Source organism: Grammomys surdaster, unplaced genomic scaffold (assembly GCF_004785775.1).
Source record: "Grammomys surdaster isolate TR1022 unplaced genomic scaffold, NIH_TR_1.0 126906, whole genome shotgun sequence".
Lineage (NCBI taxonomy): Eukaryota > Metazoa > Chordata > Mammalia > Rodentia > Muridae > Grammomys > Grammomys surdaster.
In genome coordinates this window covers 1960297-1982067 of record NW_021621692.1, presented here as the reverse complement: position 1 = coordinate 1982067, position 21771 = coordinate 1960297, and the positions used below count along the sequence as shown (strand labels likewise).

Below are 21771 nucleotides of genomic sequence, written 5' to 3'. Positions count from 1 at the left end.
GGCGCTGTCCCAGTCTCTAACCCATTACACCTTCTTCTTTACTGTACACACGTCCCTCTCAACTTGGAATAAGCTCCACTCTGTCACCTACATGTGAAACACTTTCTCTAGCATGAATGATTAACCATATGCACTTCAGACTGTGGGCTAGTCTGTTTGCAAGCAATAGTTCAAGAAGCTCTCACTCACTGAGCACACTGGGAGCACCTTGTCTGAGGAGGAACAGGCCGTTCACACCTGGAGGGCACTCACACCTAGCACACTTGTCAAGACTGTTAGCTCTTCTCACCTCTTTATGTAATCACTGCTATAATGACTAGGCTGGTGTTGAAATCCGTCATGATCCCCCTGTCTCTGCCTTTGGGTGCTAGGATTACACATTTACATTCCCACACGTGTGTGTGTGTGTGTGTGTGTGTGTGTGTGTGTGTGTTTATGGCACAGTCTTACTAAGTTGTCCTGGCTGACCTGGAACTGTTGACAATTCTCCTGCCTTAGATTTACAAATGCTAAGACCCCCAGATCCTGCCACCAGGCCTAGCTTTCCAGACCTTATGACCAGGGAAACGTAAGATCTTGAACAGAGGCAACTGCTAGTTGCAGGAGTGAGCAACCGCACCCAGCAGCACACTTCCTTACGTCCCTGACTAACCGGTCCTTCCTTCTCGGACTAGTACTTTTCCACAAGTCATATGGCTTTTTGGCAACAGGAAGAGTTTGGATACTTATCTTCATGGTCAAAATATTTTAAAATTCAAGGCAGGATCAAAAACCATGACTTTACAAGCTGTCTGCATTTTATGCCTTTCTAAGGGCTCAATACAGAGTAGGGTTTCCATAGCTTTAGATGGAAAGAATCGAGTCTGGGTCTATGATCTGTCCTAAGCTCACAGAATGGGTGATAACATGGAGCCCAGCCAGCCTTACTCTCCTCTCCATGCTGACTATGTAACCTCCTTTCCCTTCTAGATGTGGCTTCAGAACTATTCTCACCCTACAGTTTAAGCACATACTAGACACGGCTGGGACTGGCCTATACTGTTTATCTATAAGCTATTTGTTGATTCCCTACTTTGTGCCAGGCACTGTCACTAGGAACCAGGGACTTGATTCTTGCAATCGAGGTAGGAAGTCCTGGTCCTTATAAAAGAATGGATAAAAGAAAAACAAAGTAACCATCAGCATGCTAGATATAGACAGGGAGAGATGGCAGCTGTTAGCCAAGCCGCCATGCCAGCACCAGGGAGGAGTTCAAGGTTATCTTTTACTACATAGTAAGTTCAAATTGAGCCTGAGCTACAAGAAACTTCGCCTCAAAAAACCATGCAACAAACAACATTGAAACCCCAGCAACAATGAAGAGGATGTACGTGAATGGTGTGCTTAGACAACCTGCCTGGAAAGCAGAAAAGCAGCAGACAAGCTCTCTGTAAGAGACTGTAAGAAAGCACTCTTAAAAAAAATATCATTATCAGGGCATTGTGGTGCATGACTTTAATTCCAGCAGGAGGCAGACACAGGCAGATCTCAGTGAGTTCGAGGGCAACCTGGTCTAGAAAGCAGGTACCAGGCCTATGGAATGAGACCTGGTCTCAAATAAACAACAACAAAAGTCAAAGCTGGTTTGGGGTCTGGAGAAGCTGCTCTTGCAGAAGGCATAGATTTAGTTCCCAGCATCCACATGGTAGATAGAACTCCAATTCCAGGAAATCTATCATCCTTTTCTGTATTCCCGGGGCACTGAGTAAGCACAGTAGGCACATACATAATACATGTAGACAAGCACTCATATAAATAAAATAAAAATAAATAAAAATTTTTAAAATGTTCAGGGCTGAGGAGGTGAGCTCAGTAAAGTGTATGCATACACAAAATGGTGGTGCTGACAGAGCACCACCTCGATATGCCCTAGAGCTGGGGAGAGGAGGTGGGGGCCTTGCTGATCGGCAGTCAGACAAATGTGTGAGCTCCAAGTTCAGGGAGGGAGCCTGTCTCAAACAAGGCAAGAAAGAACTGCGGAAGACATGCAGCATCAACCCTGGCCACTCCACCAGCAGTGTACATGTTGGTATCAGGCTCTGAATCCAGTGACATCACATCTAGGCGGACCCCCACACTGTTGCCAAGGCAACTGCCATACATTCCAGAATCCACCTGGCTACCTCCCACCCTTACCTTCAAGAGGCTACGTCACTGCCCATATAAAATAGGCAGAACCACCTGACCTCGCTCTCTCCTCTCTTCTTCCTCTTCTTCTCCCCACCTCCCACTTTTGCCCTATCTCCTGAATAAACCCCACTTGGAACCATTTGGTCTGGTGCGGTCTGTTCTAAGCTGCACGGACGTATATCAGCACATGTCCGCGCACATGCACCCCGCATACGCAGTGTTCCCTAGTGCTTTTCTCAGACTGTGTGTATTATGTGATGAACTAAGTTATAAAGGACTCAAGTTCTGGGAGACACTTACATTTGTAGGAAGTAGGTAAAAAATACTCCTTGAAAGGCAACATATACAATTAAAAATTAGCTTCATTTTTGTTTTGTTTTGTTGTTTTGTTTTTTTCGAGACAGGGTTTCTCTGTGTAGTCCTGGCTGTCCTGGAGCTCACTCTGTAGACCAGGCTGGCCTCGAACTCAGAAATCCACCTGCTTCTGCCTCCCAAGTGCTGGGATTAAAGGCGAGTGCCACCACTGCCCGGCTAGCTTCATTTTTTGAAATAGGCTGGCCTTAAACATTGATCCTCCTGCCTCAGCTTTCTGACGTTCTGATGGGATCTGACATTCTTACAGCAGGTCAGTCTTGTGCCCTCCTTCATCAGCAGGCCAGCCCTGATGCCCCAGAACCACAGCTCACCTAGCACAACAGAAATCTACGAGGAAGCAAAGGTGCACTAGGCTTCATGAGTAACACATACCTCTGGGGCAGAAGCTCTAAGCAGTGAAACCCTTCATTCCACCTAGCTCTTGGGCATTGACAATCTAGTGAGCTCTCTGCCTGTCATGAGTACGGGAAAGTCACAAGCCTGTCCAACTGAGTCACTGAGGCAAACACTGGGAAGATAACAGAGTCTCCTTCCAAGGTGGCTCTCTCTTACCTCAGTCTCCTCTGGAGGCCTGAGAACCCCAATCACTGAACCACAGCACAAGAGAGTTCTGCTCTGTTTCTGCTACAGAAAGCCCAACAACACTGAAGAATAATAGCATGAAATCACATTTTTAAACACAAATCTCTTTCATTTGACAAATTAGAAATCTGTCAATGTTTGTAGGAAGATGACCAGGCCACTGGCACTAGAAGAAAAAGAAAGGCTGGCTGCCTGGTATTGTCTAACTTTCCTAACAAGCTGCCCCAAACAGAAGCAATGCTGTCCCCATTACTATGAGTATAAATGACCAGAACTACTGTTTTGAAACTTACCGGTACTCCAAGCTTATCCAAGTTATCCAAGAAATACTTTACAGACTCACCCTGAAAACAAGAAGAAAACAAAGTTAGGAAGGCTTGAATATCACAGGGTTTATGTTGTACTGTGGGGCTGTACACTTGGTTCAAATATACTTTGGTTAGTTACATTCAGAGAAGCTGAAGCGGGGGACTACCAAGTGTGAGGCCAGGCTGGGCTACATAGGGAAACTTTTGTCCCAACCAAAAAATGAAGGCCAACACAAAACACAGACCTTGACAAACACTAACTTTAAAGCACGACTAAAGGGGCTGATGATGAGGCCGAGTGGTGCTGACCAGCACGCACAGACCCTGGGCCAGTCCTCAGCACTAAACAAATACACAAACAGCCGAGAGGAAGCACAACATAGGCTACGGCATTTGGTATGGCTTACGGGATGACCACAAGACATTTTTGCCCTTGTGCTTGGCCTGTGACTACAGGTCAGCCTGACTGAAAGAAAGGAAAACAATGCCTAGCACTACAAAAATGTCACTGCAGAAGTTTTCAGGCTCCTGGAAAGATCTTTGTTGTGACATCAAATCTGGTAGGTCTACTCCCTGAAGGCTGAGTCCCTATGGGACTAGTAACCCTACCAATGTGCTTCTCAGATCCTGCCATCCTAGGGCCCTGTCTGCTCTGTCCTCTAAGTGGGCCTTTACCTGGCCACAGCTCAGTGGCACCTGACACTGGTCATTTGGAACAGAGCAGATCACTTAAGTTATGCAAAGCTTCTAAATGCTGGCATGTTTTATTATACAGTATCTAAAACCGTATTTGCCAACAGCTCTGTCAATTGTGTTAAGTCTGTGGGAGCTGCGCTGCTCACTGTGGCAGACAGACTTGGGTTCCCTATATTCTAGCACTCGGCTGAAAGCTTAGGCTCTATACTAGCAGCAACCTAAATCTAGGCTATTTTCCGTGAAGTAGTGGGATGACCGAAGCGTCTGAATGCCCATCATTCCTTCAGGCAAAAGCAGCATGCCCTGAAAAGGGCAGCTGGAGCAGCTTGCAATGAGCCTAGTCATCCTTCAGATTCTCCAGCTAGGGTCCAGTTTCTGTTTCAATCCATATTCATCAGAAAGACACCCAAAGTGACGACTGAATACAAGGACCCAGTTAACTGCTCAATCCAGGGCAGTCTTCAGTTTGGGGGTGTGTCATGTCCAGATACACTTCTAGACACAAAAACAGGCTGATGAAGAATACAACCAATATGTTCTGAGGCTCACACACTGATCTGCTGCTCTTTACCTGAGGTATAGATGGCTATGAGCTGCCTGATGGGGTGCTGGGAATCAAACCTGGGTCCTCTGGAAGAGCAGCTAGTGTGGAGCTATTTCTTCAGCCCCAAGCTTCCCCTTTCAAACTCCCTGGAGCAAGCTGTGCTGTTTTAGTTTTAGAATCCCCTCCATCCCCGAAAACGCAGAGTGAAGCCGCCAAGCATCATGGGAGGTAAAGCTTTAACATGCTTGAATTAATTTTAAGGAGATTTCTACAGCTGAACTGAACATAAATAAATGGGGGACTGAGCATAAACACAGGACAGGTCATTTGTAACTGTCACTTACTGTTTCTCCCTGTCTCTAATGGGAACACATAGTGACTTGTTTTCAAGGACCTGGTATTTCAGAGTAAAGAAAAGGGCTTGTGCTACTGGCTCCTGGCCTGTAGAAACTCGATATACCTCCTCCACACACACACCCACTCATAAAATAAATAGGAAAAAATGTGTCTGTGCAAGTATATGTGCACATGTATGTACAGGTGCTTATGCCTGTGCATGTGAACAGAAGTCAGAAGAGGATGCTGGTTCTCTTTCTCTCTCTCTCCCTCTCCCTCTCTCCTTCCCCCCGGTCCCTTTGAGGCAGAGTTTCTCCCTGAACCCAAGGCTTGCATTTTGTAGGCTAGACCAGCAAGCCCCAGTTGATCTTCCTGTCTCTGCGCACTCGGAGCCGGGACACCTGGTGTGTGACAAGGGTGCTAGGATACAAACTCTGGTCCTAGTGACTGTACGGCAAGCATCCTCAACTGTTGAGCTGACTCTCCATCTATCTTCTTTAAATAAATAATTTTAGTTCCCACCCCCACCCCTGCAGGGTTTCACTTTCTTTTCCCTCCCTCCTTCCCTCCCGCTCTCCTTTCTTTCCCTCTTTTGAGGCGGGAATAGCCAGGACTGGATTTGAACTCACGGCAGCACTCTCAGCCTGCTGAGTGCTAACATTACAGGAGTGGGCCACTGCTGACAGTTCTAATAGCACTTTGACGATAAACAGCTGTGAAGACACAACTTTCTGCACATCTCCAACTCTCTACAGTGAGACTCTGGATGGAGTTAAACATTTCTTAATAGATTCCTGCTAAGTTCTCTTGGGTCCTCCTCCCCACACAGGTGAAAACACTGAGTTCAGTCTTCAACAGAGAATCCAGACAAGGATAAAAGAAACCAACTGGTGGCACAGCCTGTAATCCTGGTACCTGGAAAACAGAGGCAGCCTGAGGACCAGTTCAAGGTGATTCTCAGACTGCAGTTCAAAGTCAGTCTGGGTTATGTGAGCCTCAACTAACTAACTAACTAACTAACTAACTAACTAACTAACTAACTAATTAACACAACAACAAAAACAAAAACCAAAAAAAGGAAAAAAAAAAGAAAAGAAAAGAAAAGAAAAAAGAAGTTGCCCATCCAAGTCAACAGTAAAAGTTCAATCATTTGTATTATTCATCTTCTGGGGGTAAGGGTAAATGAAAGTTAACATGCCCTCCCTTACACCTAGGTAGATATGTACACCACCCTACTGTTTAAGAGGTTTACAGAAAACTGTGTACACACCCTAGTGGCATTACCGATCTACACAAACCTCTTAGAAAGCTAGGAGCATTATGTCCCATAAAACATTTAATGGCCTTGTTTGTTCCAAGGCATTACTCAGCATAAACAACAGGACGTACACAGAAGGACAGTGAGGTGGGAGTGACGATCCTCACTGGAGGCTTAGAGTCAGTGTGATGCCAGCCCAGGATATACAAGACCCTGCACCAAGTAACACTCCCAAAAGAATGACTACATAAAATACAACGCCCCAAAAGAATGAATACATAAAATGTTATTTATTCAGTGATACCTATAACAATAAAATCTGGAATATTATATTTCCATATAGAGTTAAGAAAGAAATATAATAAATCTGGGTATACATATATATAAAATACCTTAAGTTATCACACATAATTATCTGATATCAGGCACATAAGAAATACTTGTGCTATTAAATGCTAAACTGATGTAGTAGATTATAAAGTCAAAGCCTACAACGTTGACCTACAAGGCATTCTTTAACTTTTGCAAATATGGAACAATACTCACAAAACAGCAAAGCCCAACCCAAGTTTATGTCGGAGTCTTTAGTTGTTTATCCTACATGGCTAACTTACTCCAATGTTTTCATGCACAGAAATGGTGGTCATTGTCTGGTGTACTTGGCCTTGCCTTGCTGTCATTTTAAAAAACGTTGATTCAAAGATTTAAAGATCTGTGACACTATAAGCTCAGCTGTATCTTAACTCCTTAACATATGGGCAAAGGCAACTCTGTAGCATTGTATTATCTTTTTTTTTTTTTTTTTTTTTTTTTTTTTCTGAAAATGAGAGAGCTACGCTTGGTAGCTAATGCCTATAACCCTAGCACCAGAGTCTAAAGCTGGGGGACAGCCATGAGTTTGGGGCTAGCTTGCTGTTGCTGTATGAGGTGAACTCCAAGCAAGCTTGGGCTATCCAGTGAGACCCCAAGGAATCAGAGAGCAGGGGATGGCGGGAGGGTTCCTGCTACGTGTCTTCTTTTAGAACTACAAACACTTTACATGGTTCAGAGGGCATGCTACTCTTCCAGAGGACTAGCTTCGTTCCCAGTACCTATTCTCAGCAGTCAACAGCCACAGCCAGTGGCTCACTAGAATCCTAGGTCCCGTCCAGGGGATTGGGTACCCTCCCTCTTGTAGCTTCTGTGGGCACCTGTACTTGTATGCTCATACCTGCAAGCACAACTTCAAGTAAATCTTAAAGATTATTTTTATTGTATTTTATTGTATTTTAATTGTACGTATACAAATATTTGCCTACACGTATGTTAATGTACCACATTAACACTGTGTGTGCAATACCCGCAGAGGCCCTGGACCTGGAGTTACATATGGCTGTCGAGCTACCATGTAAGTGCTAGAGACTGACCACATGGGAACTGGTGCCTGAACCTGTGTTTTCTGCAACAACAACAACAACAACAACAACAACGGCTCTTAAACCAGGGGACATCTGTCTAGCCTCATAAAAATAAATCTTAAAATCAAACAAACAAACAACCCCCCCCTCCACGCACACACCTTCCACTACCTTCCTGCCTCTGTCTCTCACTGCTGGGTTCGTCTGTGCTTTATTTATTAGAAATTGAAAAATCTCATGAAAACCAAGTGGTAATGACTACAGAAAAAAGCATGTAACACAGAGACAATTCCTTTACACCTAAACGTATGGATGAACTTCTAGGATTTCACGTCTTGCTTTCTCTTCCAGTTCAGCCATATCTACTGTAGGACATAATATATTCAGTTATTCCTGTGGCAAACATACTTTGGTTAAAATGAAGTCTCCAATCAAAAAGAGTATGCTGGGACTGGAGAGAGGAGGCAATCTGGCTTCATTCTTGCTCTCTCCTTCATGCCTGCTGTCCCTGCCCCTTTCTGACAGGGTCTTATGTGTAGCCTATGATGGCCTTGAATTCAAGACAGTCCTGTCAACACCTCTTATGTTCTAGAAGTTTTTATCAGTAGCTTTTAAATTTTATTGAGGGAAGAAAAATCACAGGAAAAAACTCTTTTTATGATCTTGAACAACAACAACAACAACATGTGCATAATCCGCAGTTCTCCCATGCACACATGGCGGTGGCTCTGTACTGGGGGCCTAGGGCTCCTGATGGTCCCTGCTGATGTGTCCAGTGTCTGGATCCAGCAGCCTCTCCCTCCAAGACCATGTGAGACGGAGAATGAGCTGCTGAGAGAGAGAAGGCTGCCCTAACTACTCTTTCCTGACTAGTTCAGAAGTGCTCATCTCTTCTGGCCTCCTAATGCTGATGTGAAGCAAGGGTTCTTTCCCTAACCCAAGTGAGTACATTGATCAAGCTTCCAAACTTCCCCAACTGTGAAGGAAGGCAAAGAATCCAGTGGTTCAGTAATCACCCCCTTTCTGCATAAGGTACACTGATTAAAGCTGGGCGTTTCTTTTCAATATAGGTCATGTTATTAATCTGAATTTTGCTTCTGCTATCTCATTATTCAAGTGATGCACCTTAGTCTCTCTGCAAATACAATCCAGGATTTCGTGGGAATACACAAACAGACTACAGCCTTAAGACTTGAAATTGCCTTAGCTTTTCCCAGTCCATTCTCTACTACTGAAATAAATTTTAAATCAAATTTCAAATAAAAATCCATTTCCTAGTTAAAGTTAAATGTCATGGTATTTTATGTCACCTCTGGGCATTTAGGCTCCATCTAAACAATGGCACTGTGGCCTGCCCATCTGGGTGGGTCTAGCCCCACACGGCCTGTTGGCAAAGTCAATGGGCTTCAGTTACTTTCTAATGTTCAAACCCTGGGAGGCTACAAACTGTACTTCACACCAGTTTTATCAACTTGTACCTAAGCTGGAGATAACTATCTTGTCCCTCATTCCCAAGAATCATTTGTTAAAACATACTTTCTTTGCTTGAAAAGACACACTGGTTCCAGGAATCTAAAAGTTGAAACTTAAGCTTGGAAGTAATTTCAACAAAGCAAACAGAACCCGTTTATGGGACACCTACTGCCCAAATGAGAGATGTTAAATCCAAGCACTCTTCTACACATCTGAAAAAGGCAAACGGCAAGACATAGTGTGAGTTGTTTTCTGAATACTGAATTTTAGCTGGAGAGTCCAAGAATATACAAGAAGAAACTATCTATTTTTTTTTGAGAAAAAAAAACATATTAAAAATACTAGCAGCTTTATGTCAATAGGGAAAAGGCAACTTTACTTAGTAGACAGGTTAAGAAGTAGAGGTTTTAAGCACAGGGTTCAGTGGTTAAGAGCAGTCACTGCTCTTCCAGGAGACCCAAGTTCGGATCCCAGAATCCAAGTCAGGTAGGTGGCTCATAACCGCCTGTAATTCCAGCCTCTGTGGGAACTGCCACATACATGATGCAGGCACACACAAATAAATCTTATGCTAGAATGCAATTTGGCAATATGTAGCAATGCCTTTAACAAGACTGTCACTGGAGTAATACCAAAAGAATCTACACAACTTCAACCACAGTAGTCAATTACTTTTGACAGAGAAGCACTGGATTCTTTTTATTTATCTAGCCTGTAGATCAGACGTCTACTCCCCACAAACGATAGCAGCCCACAGGCCACACTCAGCCCACTGCTTCTTTCATGGCTCATTTCTAAGTGATTGGGGAAACATGAAAAGGGCATTTTAAACACGTGAAATGGTATAAAGTCAAATTTCAAGGTCTAAAAATATAACTACAGTGGAGTGCAGGCAGCCCCCCTCATTCACTCGCTGAGCATCTCTGACTGTGTCCATGCCCGGCTTTGGAGGGAGCAGCAGAGGCAGAGCCCATGAGCAACCTGTCCCAGCTTTGTACCACTGCACAGGGCACTGAGTTGCAAGCTGAGAATGCTTCACATGGCACCAGTGTTGCTAGTAGACCCCTGCCCTTTGTCTCTCTCACACAGGTAAGTTCATATTCATCATAAAAAGAAACAGAAGGAGGGTTTTGAATGTTATGCTTTTGATATGCACCAAAACCCCAGTATTTGTTATTGTTAAGTTAGATGAGAAAGCACCGTGTTTCCTACGTAATGACACTGTAGCTAACTCAAAGAACACAATTCGGGCCAGTCAGCACTTGCAGACTAACCAACCATCTCTACCTATTTCTACAATGTCCATGTGGTTCACTGTTATCCAAGCAAGGAGTGCTGTTTCCTTCTGGAGAATTAAGTCGTGTTTGGCTGCAGCAGCCCAACAAGTCTATGCAGAGATGACAGACTGTTAGCTTTTCAGTGAGAGCACGTGCTCAGAGCTGAGGACGGCAGGAACAACTTGAATACCAAGTGGATCTAAGTTCGAGGCCAATCTGGTCTATATATCAAGTCCCAGGCTAGCCAGGGCTATACATCAGGACCCTGCTTCAAAACAAAGCTAGTAACAATAACAAACAGACTGAAGAGTTCTAGGACTTTCCTCATTCTTGCTAAAGTTACTACTAATAGTGCTGTCTGTCAAGTTTGGAGTCCCTGAAGAATGGGCCTGTACAGACAGTCTGGATGCATAGCTATCTACCTAAGAGAATCTGTTCAAAGAAACAGACAACTCTAACTCAGCATCGCTGCCCTGGACTGACGGGGAGAGCAGGGTGGAGCGAGAAGGAAACCGTGGGGCAAACGCACACAGCTGTGAATCGTTTGGCACTGAGCTCCTCAGCAACAGGTACTTTGCGGGTAACACACTAAGTCTACCAGTGCCAGCAAGGAATTGAATTCACTCTTGTAAACATCACAATAACCGGGAACTTGGACAGAAATAAGAGTCACTATTCATCTGGGAAACGTAGCTCAGTTGATGGAATGATCTGCCCCGTATGCATGAAAGCCTGGGTCCTACCCCGGCACCAAAGTGCACTGGCACACGCCTGGAATCTCAGCACTTGGACAGAGGCAGACAAATGGGGAAGTCTGAGTCCATCCGCTGCTTCACAGCAAGTCTGAGATCAAAATGAACACGAGGAAACCCAGTCTCAACAGAGAAATGACAGAGGGAGACAGGGAGGATGAAAATAAGTATTCTGACATGCACCTTACAAGCTCAGTGTCTTGGGCAGGAGAGATGGCTCAGCCAACGTAGGCTATGCTCACGACTAAAACAAAGTTCAATGACTCAAGAGTGATGACCACTTACTAAGTGTCCCGAGCACTGGATGAAATTGACTTTGTTCTTCTGCACAAAAACTATCCCTAACCACTGCCACTGAACACTGGGTTTTGAAATTAGCTTTGGGAAGAGTAGATTCTATTCTTGAAAAAGTTCAACCTAAAATTATAAGGCAAAGCAGCCTTTTTTTGGAGAAGCTTATACTCTGGAAAACTCATCTCAAGAACTGGCATTATGACTGAATCTCTAGCAACGTCAAACTGTTTTTATATACTCTCCTGTGGTCAGAAGGAAGTAAAACCCCATCCACACAAATTTTCAATGCACTTCCAGTTCCAAAATCCAACTACAATTCCTGAAGCATCATTCAGGTCCAAAACCCATTTAACTGCAAATTAAAGCTCCCCTCCCCCCCTTCCAGGAGAAGTGACTGGCGTGTTGGGCAGCCCAGGGGAAGGACCTAGAAGTCTTCTGCAGAGTAACTATGCCCAGTAAGATGACATGCTCACGTGGCACCACCTATCTACATTTTGCTGCTCTGAAGATGGACCAGGGCCTCACACATGCTAGGCAAGTATTCTACCACTTTCAAGGATCAGATGTGTAAAATGTTATTACATATCAACATTAACGGGTGAACACTTATGACTTGTTTGAAGGTAATAGTAATAAGCACTGAACCTTTAGAGGCAAAACACCCAATTCTTCTGACCAGTAAAACCTCTCTTTCAAAAAGCCATACATAATTCTATTACATTTTGAATTGCACTGCTAAAAAAGTTTGTAGGAACTTGTATTCTCTCTTATAATATGAATACTTTCCATAATGTTCTTCATTTTATGTCTTGGCATGAGAAGTCTCAAATATATTATCAAGTCACTTAGGAAATGTGTTCTAGGAATTTTATTTTGAGACTTGTTGTATAACTCTGACTGGCCTAATTCACTATGTAAATTGGGCTGGGTTCAAACTTAGAGATCCAGTGGCTTCTGCCTCAGAAGCGCTAGAACTTCAGTGTGTGGTGCCACATCAGGTAGTTTTGTTTTGAGGTGAGCCATCATCTTCCTCCCTCAGCCTCCCAAGTATTAGGGATTACCCAGCTCATGCTGCCACACTCAACTTAGATAAATGATTCTTCTTACTGGTATGGGTCAGAACTGCTTGTGTCTATTAAAGGGACAGATTCCCTGACCTACTACAAACCTGCCATGCTAGACTCTTAGCAAACTGCAAGAAAAATCACTGTGAGGTAGCTATCCTTGGAGTCACGTCACACTGACATGCATTTTAAAATGAACCTCATCTTTTGTGACTATAGAAGTTAACTTTTTAAAAGCCTGATAAGGGTAAGCAAGATGGCTGAGGGTTAAGAGCACCCGCTGCTCTTCAGAGGCCCAAAGTTTACTTCCCAGCACCTGTATCGGGCAGCTGACAAATGCCTGCAGCTCCAGCTCAAGGACTCAATGCCACTGGCCTCCACAGGCACACACACAAACGCACACATGCATTAGTTTATTTAAACTTAACTAAATTAAAAAATATAAATCTTTACAGGCCTGGTTAGAGTTAGAGATTGCTTGGTGGTTAAGGGCACTGACTATCTTCCAGAAGACCCAGGTTCAATTCCCAACATACATGTGATAGCTTACAACCATCTATAATTCTAGTTTTAAGGGATCTGAAGTTCTTTTAGACTACCAGGACACTGGTTATATAAGTGATTTACAGGCATACATGCAGGAAACATGCACATATGCATACAAATTAAATAATAAAATAAAAAATAAAAGCCCGATTAAAAATGTCAAGCTACTAAGGAACTAGGCTAGAAATTTATTTTTATTTTATTGTAAGAGTAGGTTTTAAGCCACATTGCATATTCTTCATAATTCAATTAAGTCACACTCATACGCACACTCACACAAATAAAGAGTGTAGGGACAGGCCGGTCTAAGATGAATGAATGAATGAATGAATGAATGAATAAATGAATGTCTAGTGGATAGGGTTAGACACAGGTTTAATACTGAGAAGTTCATCTGACTAGGAATCGGTAATATACGAATTTTAGAGAACACTCTGGGAACAATAAAGTTTCGAGGATCCAACCTACTTACGTTGCTTGGTTAAAATCCACCAGCCAGCTGTGGTGAGCCATCCCTGTAATCCCAGAACAGTGTGAAGCAGGAGGATGGTGGGTTTAAAGCCAGCTGACAAGCTACAACTATATAGACATATAAAGACCTTGTTGACAAAAACTAACAAGCAAGCATTTCTTACTTAAATATTTAGCTAGTCCCAAATGAGTATACCATCTCCTATATACTATACTTATAGTAAATTATAACATACTATTATATAGTCTCTTAAAAATGAGCCCTGAATCCCAGCATTGGTGGCACATGCTTGTAAATCCCAGCACTTGAGGCTGAGACAGGAAAGATATCTTGAGTTCTAGGACAGCCTGGACTATACACAGTTGAGAAAAGCTTGAGTTCCAACCAAAGGCCCCACCCTGTGCGTCCTGCAAGGGCTGTGCATCATTCCCTCCTGTGCCTGGCACCAGTGCCGGACACAACTCCTTTCATTTTTGTCTCAGGGCCACATAAGGAGAGGCGAAGAGATTTCCAGTAGAAGAGTCGGCAGAATAGCTAATCCTGCCCATTTTACAGATTTTGAAAAGTCTGAAGGTCAAAAATTACATGGCTTATCCAAGACTAGTTTAGGGGGTAGAAATTGAAAGAAAACTATTTTAGTAGCAAGAATTGAAATTCTTGGGGTTTTCCCCCCAGTAAGAATCAGTTCTTGAAGGAATGTGAATTGAAAATATACTCATCTTCACTCTTTCTTTCCACTGACTGTGGTTTTCACCAGCTGCTCCTGACCTTAGAATAGCCTTCTGGTGTTTGCCTGAGGGCCTGTACCTTCTGAAGCACCTTACTTTGATCTATGGTCCTGTACAGAAACACCTAGACTCAAAACTTCTGCTTTCTGCATCCCAGGACAGGAGTATCACCTCGGCCATCAGCCCCAGGACCATGTGCTGGATGCTCTGTATTGTAACTTCCCCTTTCCGACATCCTGTCTCCATCTCGTATCTCTCCAAAGTCAGTCACTGAAAGCGTAACATGTGGAAGGACGGCCAGAAGAGTAACAACTACTGCGCTGTATCTGCTTATCAAGATGTAAGCACAGACAAGAGGGAAAACAAGAGAGAGAGCTAAATGTATACAGCTCAGTTCTTCCAAGATATAATGTCCATTTATTTTTTTCAGTATGTCTGACTATCATGAAAAGCACTATGGGAAGTTACAGTATCAAGCTGATATAAAGATAACGGTCAAAGATCTTCTGGTGTGAGGGCCAGCGTTAAATGCTACCATCAATTAAAAAGGCATGCAAGAAAAGTAAGAAGGGCTGCCAAAGAGGACATACAAGTAGAATGTAACAGTTACGTTTATTCGTGTGTGTGAGTGTGTGTGCACACATGCACAAGCTGTGGCACATGTGGAGGTCATCAGAGAACAACTTGCAGGACTTGATTCTCTCCTTCTAAGTAGGGTCCAGTCATCTCGCTGGCCCTCAAACAGGACTTGAAGGGACTAGATGATGGTAGATCTTCAGAACTGCCTTCTTCCCTAAGTAGATTTAAGTTTCTTGTCTTCTAACCCCCAGCCAGGCAGGGTGGGGCCTCCGCCAGGTCTCCATCTGCAGAGATTAGGAGCAGCCACAGATCATATCGACTTTGAAAGGCTTCTTGCCACAAGAAGTAGACACTCTAAATGTTAACACCAGGACATCTGACATGTCAAATTCTGCTGACAAGAATTGCAGGGAATATGTAATATGTATCATGTGTTTTAACTTCATGGTACTAGACTATCTTTATAGACTCTGATGAGAGAAGACAAAATGAAATCTGCCATTCAAAGCTTGTTTGAACTCTAAGAATTAGCTCAGTGGTACAGTGTTTAACTAGCAAACCTAAGCCCCTAAATTTGATCCTCCAGACCTGCCTGAGGGAAATAAAATGTTTTTGAATATGAACAATCATTGTATCTCATAAAACGTGAAAAACTTAAATGCAAGATAGTAGGTATGTCTCTAAATAGAAAAATAAGTTGGCTTTGGAAAAAAAAAGATTTTTAAAAGATCACATTTTTATTTACTGAAGGTCTTTTAGTTGCTAAGTTCCTAAAAGTCTTCTGCTTAAAAATAAAATCATTGGCCTGGAGAGATGGCTCAGTGGTTAAGGGCACTGACTGCTCTTCCAGAGGTCCTGAGTTCAATTCCCAGCAACCACATGGTGGCTCACAACCATCTGTAATGGGATCTGATGCCCTCTTCTCATGTGTCTGAAGACAACAACAGTGTACTCATATACATTAAATAAAGAAATAAATATTTTTAAAAAATAAATAAAAATAAAATCATTAAAAATATTAAAATTAAAAAAAAAAACTTCCATACATTCACCAATATTCACTTTGCAGGGTCTGGTAGCATAAATGTGTAATAAATCAATCAATTTTCCCTTTGCAGGGTCTAGTGAAATAGGCTTTGTGGAGTGCCGGGGAGGTGAGGCAGGAGGGTTCTAGGTTGAAGGCCAGTCTGGGCCGCAGTCTGGGTATAGTCCGGACTCCAGAGCAAGATCCTGACTCAAATGGAAGTGCCAGGGGAGGTGTACTGGCAGACACTTTGATGCCAGTCTGTTCCATCTCGCCAAGGGACTTTTATTGATTTCTAGAGATTTTTTTTGGTTTGTTTTAAAATCTTTTATTATCTCACTTTTCTCAGAGGAAAAATGTATTCGATATGATATATACAGTACCATTTTCAAGAAGAGTGGTATTGACTGTCACCTTTGTAAAAAATGCCAATGTAAAGCACATTGTTGGTTTGTTTCTTGTTTTGGTTTGGTTCACAAGGAGCATAACAATATTTACTGATAGAAAAGAAATTGATTTTTCCATTGTTCTGTCAATATTCTAAAACCAACTGCACTCCAAGTTAATAAAATTTCAAATTTCTTACTAGTATTTTCTATGTCACAGTTAACAATTCTAAGAATCAAAATTAGTTATATTAACCCTCATTATTTGAAAGTTAATTTTTTAATATATATCTTTCTAAACCAATCTAAGATAGTTTATAATAATCCAAGTAAAATTTTCCTAAAGAATACTATCTTTGACTTTCTTAGACCACAGCTCAGTCCAGTTCTTCTACTAAGGAAACTGTAACAGCAACAGGCTCATAGTGTAAACAGAGAGAGAAAGATGCAGGTGGAAAGAAGCCCAGCACCAACTTTACTGTGCAGGCCGCCTCTGACCTGCCACAACTCGGCCGGGAGATGCTTCTTAATATCATGGGTTTCCATCTATCACCAGGATAACTTGTGGCTAGTAATCTTAATGATGTAACTTATCTACTACACAGTAATTCTCCTACTACGAAAGTCACAAAAAGCGCCTTATTTTATTAAGATGCTTTATCCTGATTCAGCCATAGCTCTTCCAAGCATTCCGAAATGCATGTAAATCCTACAAAGATGCTCAATTCTACCTTTCATGAAAGTAAAACTTTACATGGAAATGACTTTCACACTGCAGAAGTAGGCTAGCTCTAACCAATAGGACAGCAATACGGTAAGACTTACCCATGTGGTATTGTTTAGAAGCACTACTTTTGCTTCCTAAGACTCCCTGGCTTAAGTTAAAAAGTGCATACCCATTTCTAAAGGATCTGCTGGTACTGAGAAAAATCACTGCCAGGAAACGCTCATGTTGCAACCATAAAGGAGCAGGCTATGAAGCTGGACAGAGAGGACAAAAGAGCTTATCTCAATACCCAACGTGTAGTCCAATTCCAGAGACGATAACCAGAATGTCAACACCAACATCCCAGGCGGTGGTGCAGAGCATCACTGCCCCCCCCCCAACCTCAGGAACCTATGGCTTAGAACTGAAATATTCTTCCAGAGGACCTAGCTTCACTTCCCATGGACAGAGGTTCAGGTCCCAGCACCCACATCAAGCAGCTCCCTGTGACTACAGTCCCAGGGGTTCTCATACCCTGTTCTGGCCTCTTTGGGCCACACATGATGGGCACACACATGATGCACCAGTGTACACTCAGGTACACACAAATAAAAAATGATAAAGAAATCTTAAAATAAAATTTAAGCCATTCCCTCTAAAAAGTTAATTTTCCTACTCTTCAGTTTTCACATAATACATGTAACACAATAAAGGCTAACTAGGATTCTGAGCTTTGAGAAATGCTTCAGTGTTAAATATGGTCTTGAAAAGAGCCGATCACACAGAATCTCAAAAACTGCCTCCATCAGATGGCATGCAGGAGAGTGTGGAACAATTAACTAACGGATGTAGGGGGGTCCAGCCCTCTGTACAGCAGCGCCACTCCTGGACGGTGGGGCTGGGTGCTCTAACAGCAGAGAGCACAGCACAGGCAGCAGGCCAGTAAGGAGCGTTCCTCCATGGCCCATGTTGCACTCAGCTCCTGCCACCGGGTTCCTGCCTTAGCTATAACCTATATGCTAGAATAAACCCTCTCCTTCCCCCACGTTAGTTTTGGCCAGTGTTTTCTCACAGAGGCAGAGAAGCACAGCAGGACAGTGGGTAAAAGCATGTGCTGTACAAAGCCCGACAAACCCTGAGCCCACACAGTAGGACAGAATCAACCTCACAACTGTCCTGTGACCTCTACTCGTGTCCCTACACACGCACACGCTCACACACCTTTTACACACCACACAGACACACAGCACACACAGTAAAAAAAAGAAAGAGAGTATCATCGTATTGAACTTTGCCACTAAAAGTCTTCAGTAGTACATTGGTTTTTATTTTCTCTTTTTCTTTCATTTTTCAAAAATTAATGACCTCAACTTCAGGCAGGCAGGAAGAAAGGGGAGATAAGAGAAAACAGGCAGCATTCTGACATACCCTCCCCTGGTTCAATCCCCTGCGGTTTCTATAGAGAGCATTGTCACCCCACAGGTCCTATGGGTGCACAGCAGATGGACGCTTGGCTCTACGATGATGTACTACAAGCCTTCAAACTCAAACACTGCACAACAACTAACATTAGCTAATAAATGGGAACCAGGTGACAGGGAAATCCAGGTGGCTTCAGTCCCAGTTCAGCGTGGACTCCGTATTCCTAAGCTCTCTTGCCAACAGTGAAGTTCCACCTAGCCTATCTGTCTCATCCCTAAATCCTATCAGACAGCAAAGCAAGGTGACCTGAAACTATTTCAAATACTGCCCAATGTGCAAATTAGCTGAGAACGTATGTGGAAACATCAGTTCCTGTCTCCAAGTTGTGTTCTGATTCATTCTGTTGGCATGAGAGGTAGAAAAGCAGGGACTGGGTAACAGACCCGGCTATGGAGCCCTACTGCCTTGGGTTTGAATTATGAACTACCTGCTACCTCTGAGGTCCTCTAAGGCAGAGAACAGCTGCCAACTGGACAGTGAGTAACAGCACTGTCAACTGAAGACCCCTGCACTCCTCTCCACGGGCACTGACAACTCCCAGGAAGGCAAACCAGCACCACACTCACTCCCATGGTCTCGTCTGGATCCGAACATATTAGTTACTCAGGGCAAAAATTCAATACACGCTTCATGAAGATCTGAAGGGGAAAGGTACCAGGTCTATACTGATCATATCCCTGCCCGCAAACCACTAAATCCAAAGTGATCATATGTAAACACTCAAGTACAGTCTGTATCCACAGGTTCCACAACCTCAGTCTGAAAAGACCAGGAAGAGAGTTTCTATCTGAAGCCAGGCATGGAGGCACACAGAGGGCTGCAAATTAGAGGCCAGCCTAGGCTACACAGCAAAGCAAGAAATTCATATGCACTGAACACACACTCTTCTTCTCTTGTCATTATTCCCGAGACAACAAAGTACAATAGCTACTTCCACAGCCTTACATTTTAAGAGGCAGTAGGAGTATGCTTAGGTAATTTAAAGCACGTGGCAGGTTGTACTTAGATGCAAATACTAGAGCATGTTATACCAGAGACTGCACACTGAGATTCTGTTATCCCAGGGGCTGCTGCCAGACCCCCGAGGATATGAAGGAACAGCTGTACAAAACGAAAAATTCTTGTGTATTTATTTACATAATAATTATTTTGAGACAGAGTTCTCTCATGTGTCCCAAGCTGGCCTTGAACTTGTTACATCACTGAGGAAAAGAACTGACTTCCTGCCTCCACCTCCTAAGTGCTAGGACTATAGGTGTGGCACTCCCACGCACCATTTATGTGACGCTACGAATCAACCCCTAGGCTTTGGGCATACTAGGTAAGCACCCTACCAACTAAGCTTACCCCAGCCCTTACCTAGGCCACTACCTCACATTTACCTCCCTGATAGTGTTTCTCACAAGATACTGGTTAATACAGTCTGGTTAAACGTTTAGAAGGTCTGAGAAACCACAACTCGCTAAGCCAGGTGGTTGCAAGTGCTGCAAAGGGAAATGAGAATAGTCAGCCTGACTTCAAGTGAATCTTCTCCACTTCCTCACCTCTCTTCCCTCCTCAGGCACTTCCAGTCTGGCCCCTCCCTCCCTGTGTCACCTGCCAGCCAGCACGCAGAACCCCACTGCCAGCTCCTGCCAACACAGCACTGTTCTGTCTCAGAGTACTTTCCCAAGTTCTTGCAGCGTTTCTTCTCTTAAATAAACTAATAATTTCTATCTATCTATCTATCTATCTATCTATCTATCTATCTATCTATCTATCTTCAGACATATTACTATGCAACTAGGTGACTTCAAACACACAATCCTCCTGCCTCAATCTTCCAAGTGCTATGCTAGTACAGTCCAGAGCACTTCTTTTCACAGCAATTTCTGCTTCTGAACATTCTTAAAAGATGCCAAGATTCCTTAAGCCTCTACTACGAGCAGCCCCCTGTCTTACACCCTTACACTGCAAACAAAAACTTCTCCCCCTAGACCCAAACTCTTCCCTGGGCTCCAGACCTAGGGTCAAACTCTCTTCAGTGTCTCCCACCCAGAGGCACTGCTCCCCTGGCAGCTCTCTCAGGCCAACTGCTGAGCCCAGGGCAGGCCCAGGAGCAGGTTCTCCACACAGCAGCTACTGTGTCTTGCCCAAGGTCCTACAATTAACATTTGTGACTAATACAGAGATTATTTGTATTTGGGCCTCTAGCAAACAAATATTCAAACAGATACCTGCCTCCTCCTCAATGGGTGTGCAACGGCACGTGACGGCCAGCGCGCCTGCCAGGTGTGCCCAGAGAACTGTCCTGAGCGTGCCTGTGAGCCTGCACCCTGCTTTTCTGTTACCAGGGCTTTCCTAACCCCAGCATCTTTTTACATTTGCTTTTTATTTCCACATTACAGAGCTGAGAAAAAAAAAACAGATTATAAATAATTTAAAGATTTAAAGTAATAAGTCCATACCATAATACCTATGCACGCACACGCGCGCACACACACACACACACACTCCACATATAAAAGCAGACATGTAACTCAATGTTCATCTACTCAATAAAACATGGCCACCGTGCAAAAAAATTAAACATAAACAGGGTAATTCTATAAAAATTTAATTGCTATAAAACAAAACTTAAGTCAGATTAAAATATATATGTTAAAGTCAAAAGTGCAAATACTGTACAGTGGGGGCGGGGAACCCTGGGACTCTAAATTGTAACATCTTTTTGTTTTTTATTTTTGTTTTTTGAGACACAGTTTCTTCATGGACTGACTGTCCTAGAACTAGCTCTGCAGACCAGGCTGGTCCTGAACTCAGAGATCTGTCTGCCTTTGCCTCCTGAGTGCTAGGATTAAAGAAAGGCACGCGACACCACTGCTTGGCCTGTAATATCAACTTTTAAACTGAGTGGTGAGCTGGATAGTTTATGTCAACATAACACAAACTAAAGTCATCTGAGAGGAAGGAACCTCAACTGAGAGAACTCCTCCTAAGATCAGGCTCTAGGCAAGCATGTAGAGCATTCCCTTAAGTAGTGATTGATGAGGGAGGGCCCCGCCCATTGTGAGTGGTGCCATCCCTGGGCTGACAGTCCTGAGTGCTGTAAGAAAGCCGGCTGAGCAAGCCATGAGGAGTAAGCCAGTAAGCAGCACCCTCCATGGTCTCTGCATCAGCTCCTGCCCTGTTTGAGTTCCTGTCTTGACTTTAATGAACAGTGTGATGGAAGTGTAAGCCAAATAAATCCTTTCCTTACCAACTTGTTTTTGGTCCTGGTGTTTCATCACAGGCCATTCAAATTTAGTGTCACTTGTGGTGGGTGATTTGCACACCTGTAACCC

The 21771-nt window shown here is 43.5% G+C and overlaps 1 protein-coding gene across 2 annotated transcripts in view; it reads right to left on the bottom strand.

Moving 5' to 3' along the window:
• Positions 1-21771, bottom strand: part of Gna13 (G protein subunit alpha 13) — a 39601-nt gene that overhangs the window by 5675 nt on the left and 12155 nt on the right. The window contains exon 3 of one of the 2 annotated variants that reach the window (XM_028761262.1): positions 3420-3470. In XM_028761262.1, the coding sequence (XP_028617095.1) occupies positions 3420-3470 (51 nt within the window). Of the gene's footprint in view, positions 1-3419; positions 3471-14864; positions 15135-21771 lie in introns of those variants that run through there. The other variant, XM_028761264.1, reaches the window with a different exon arrangement.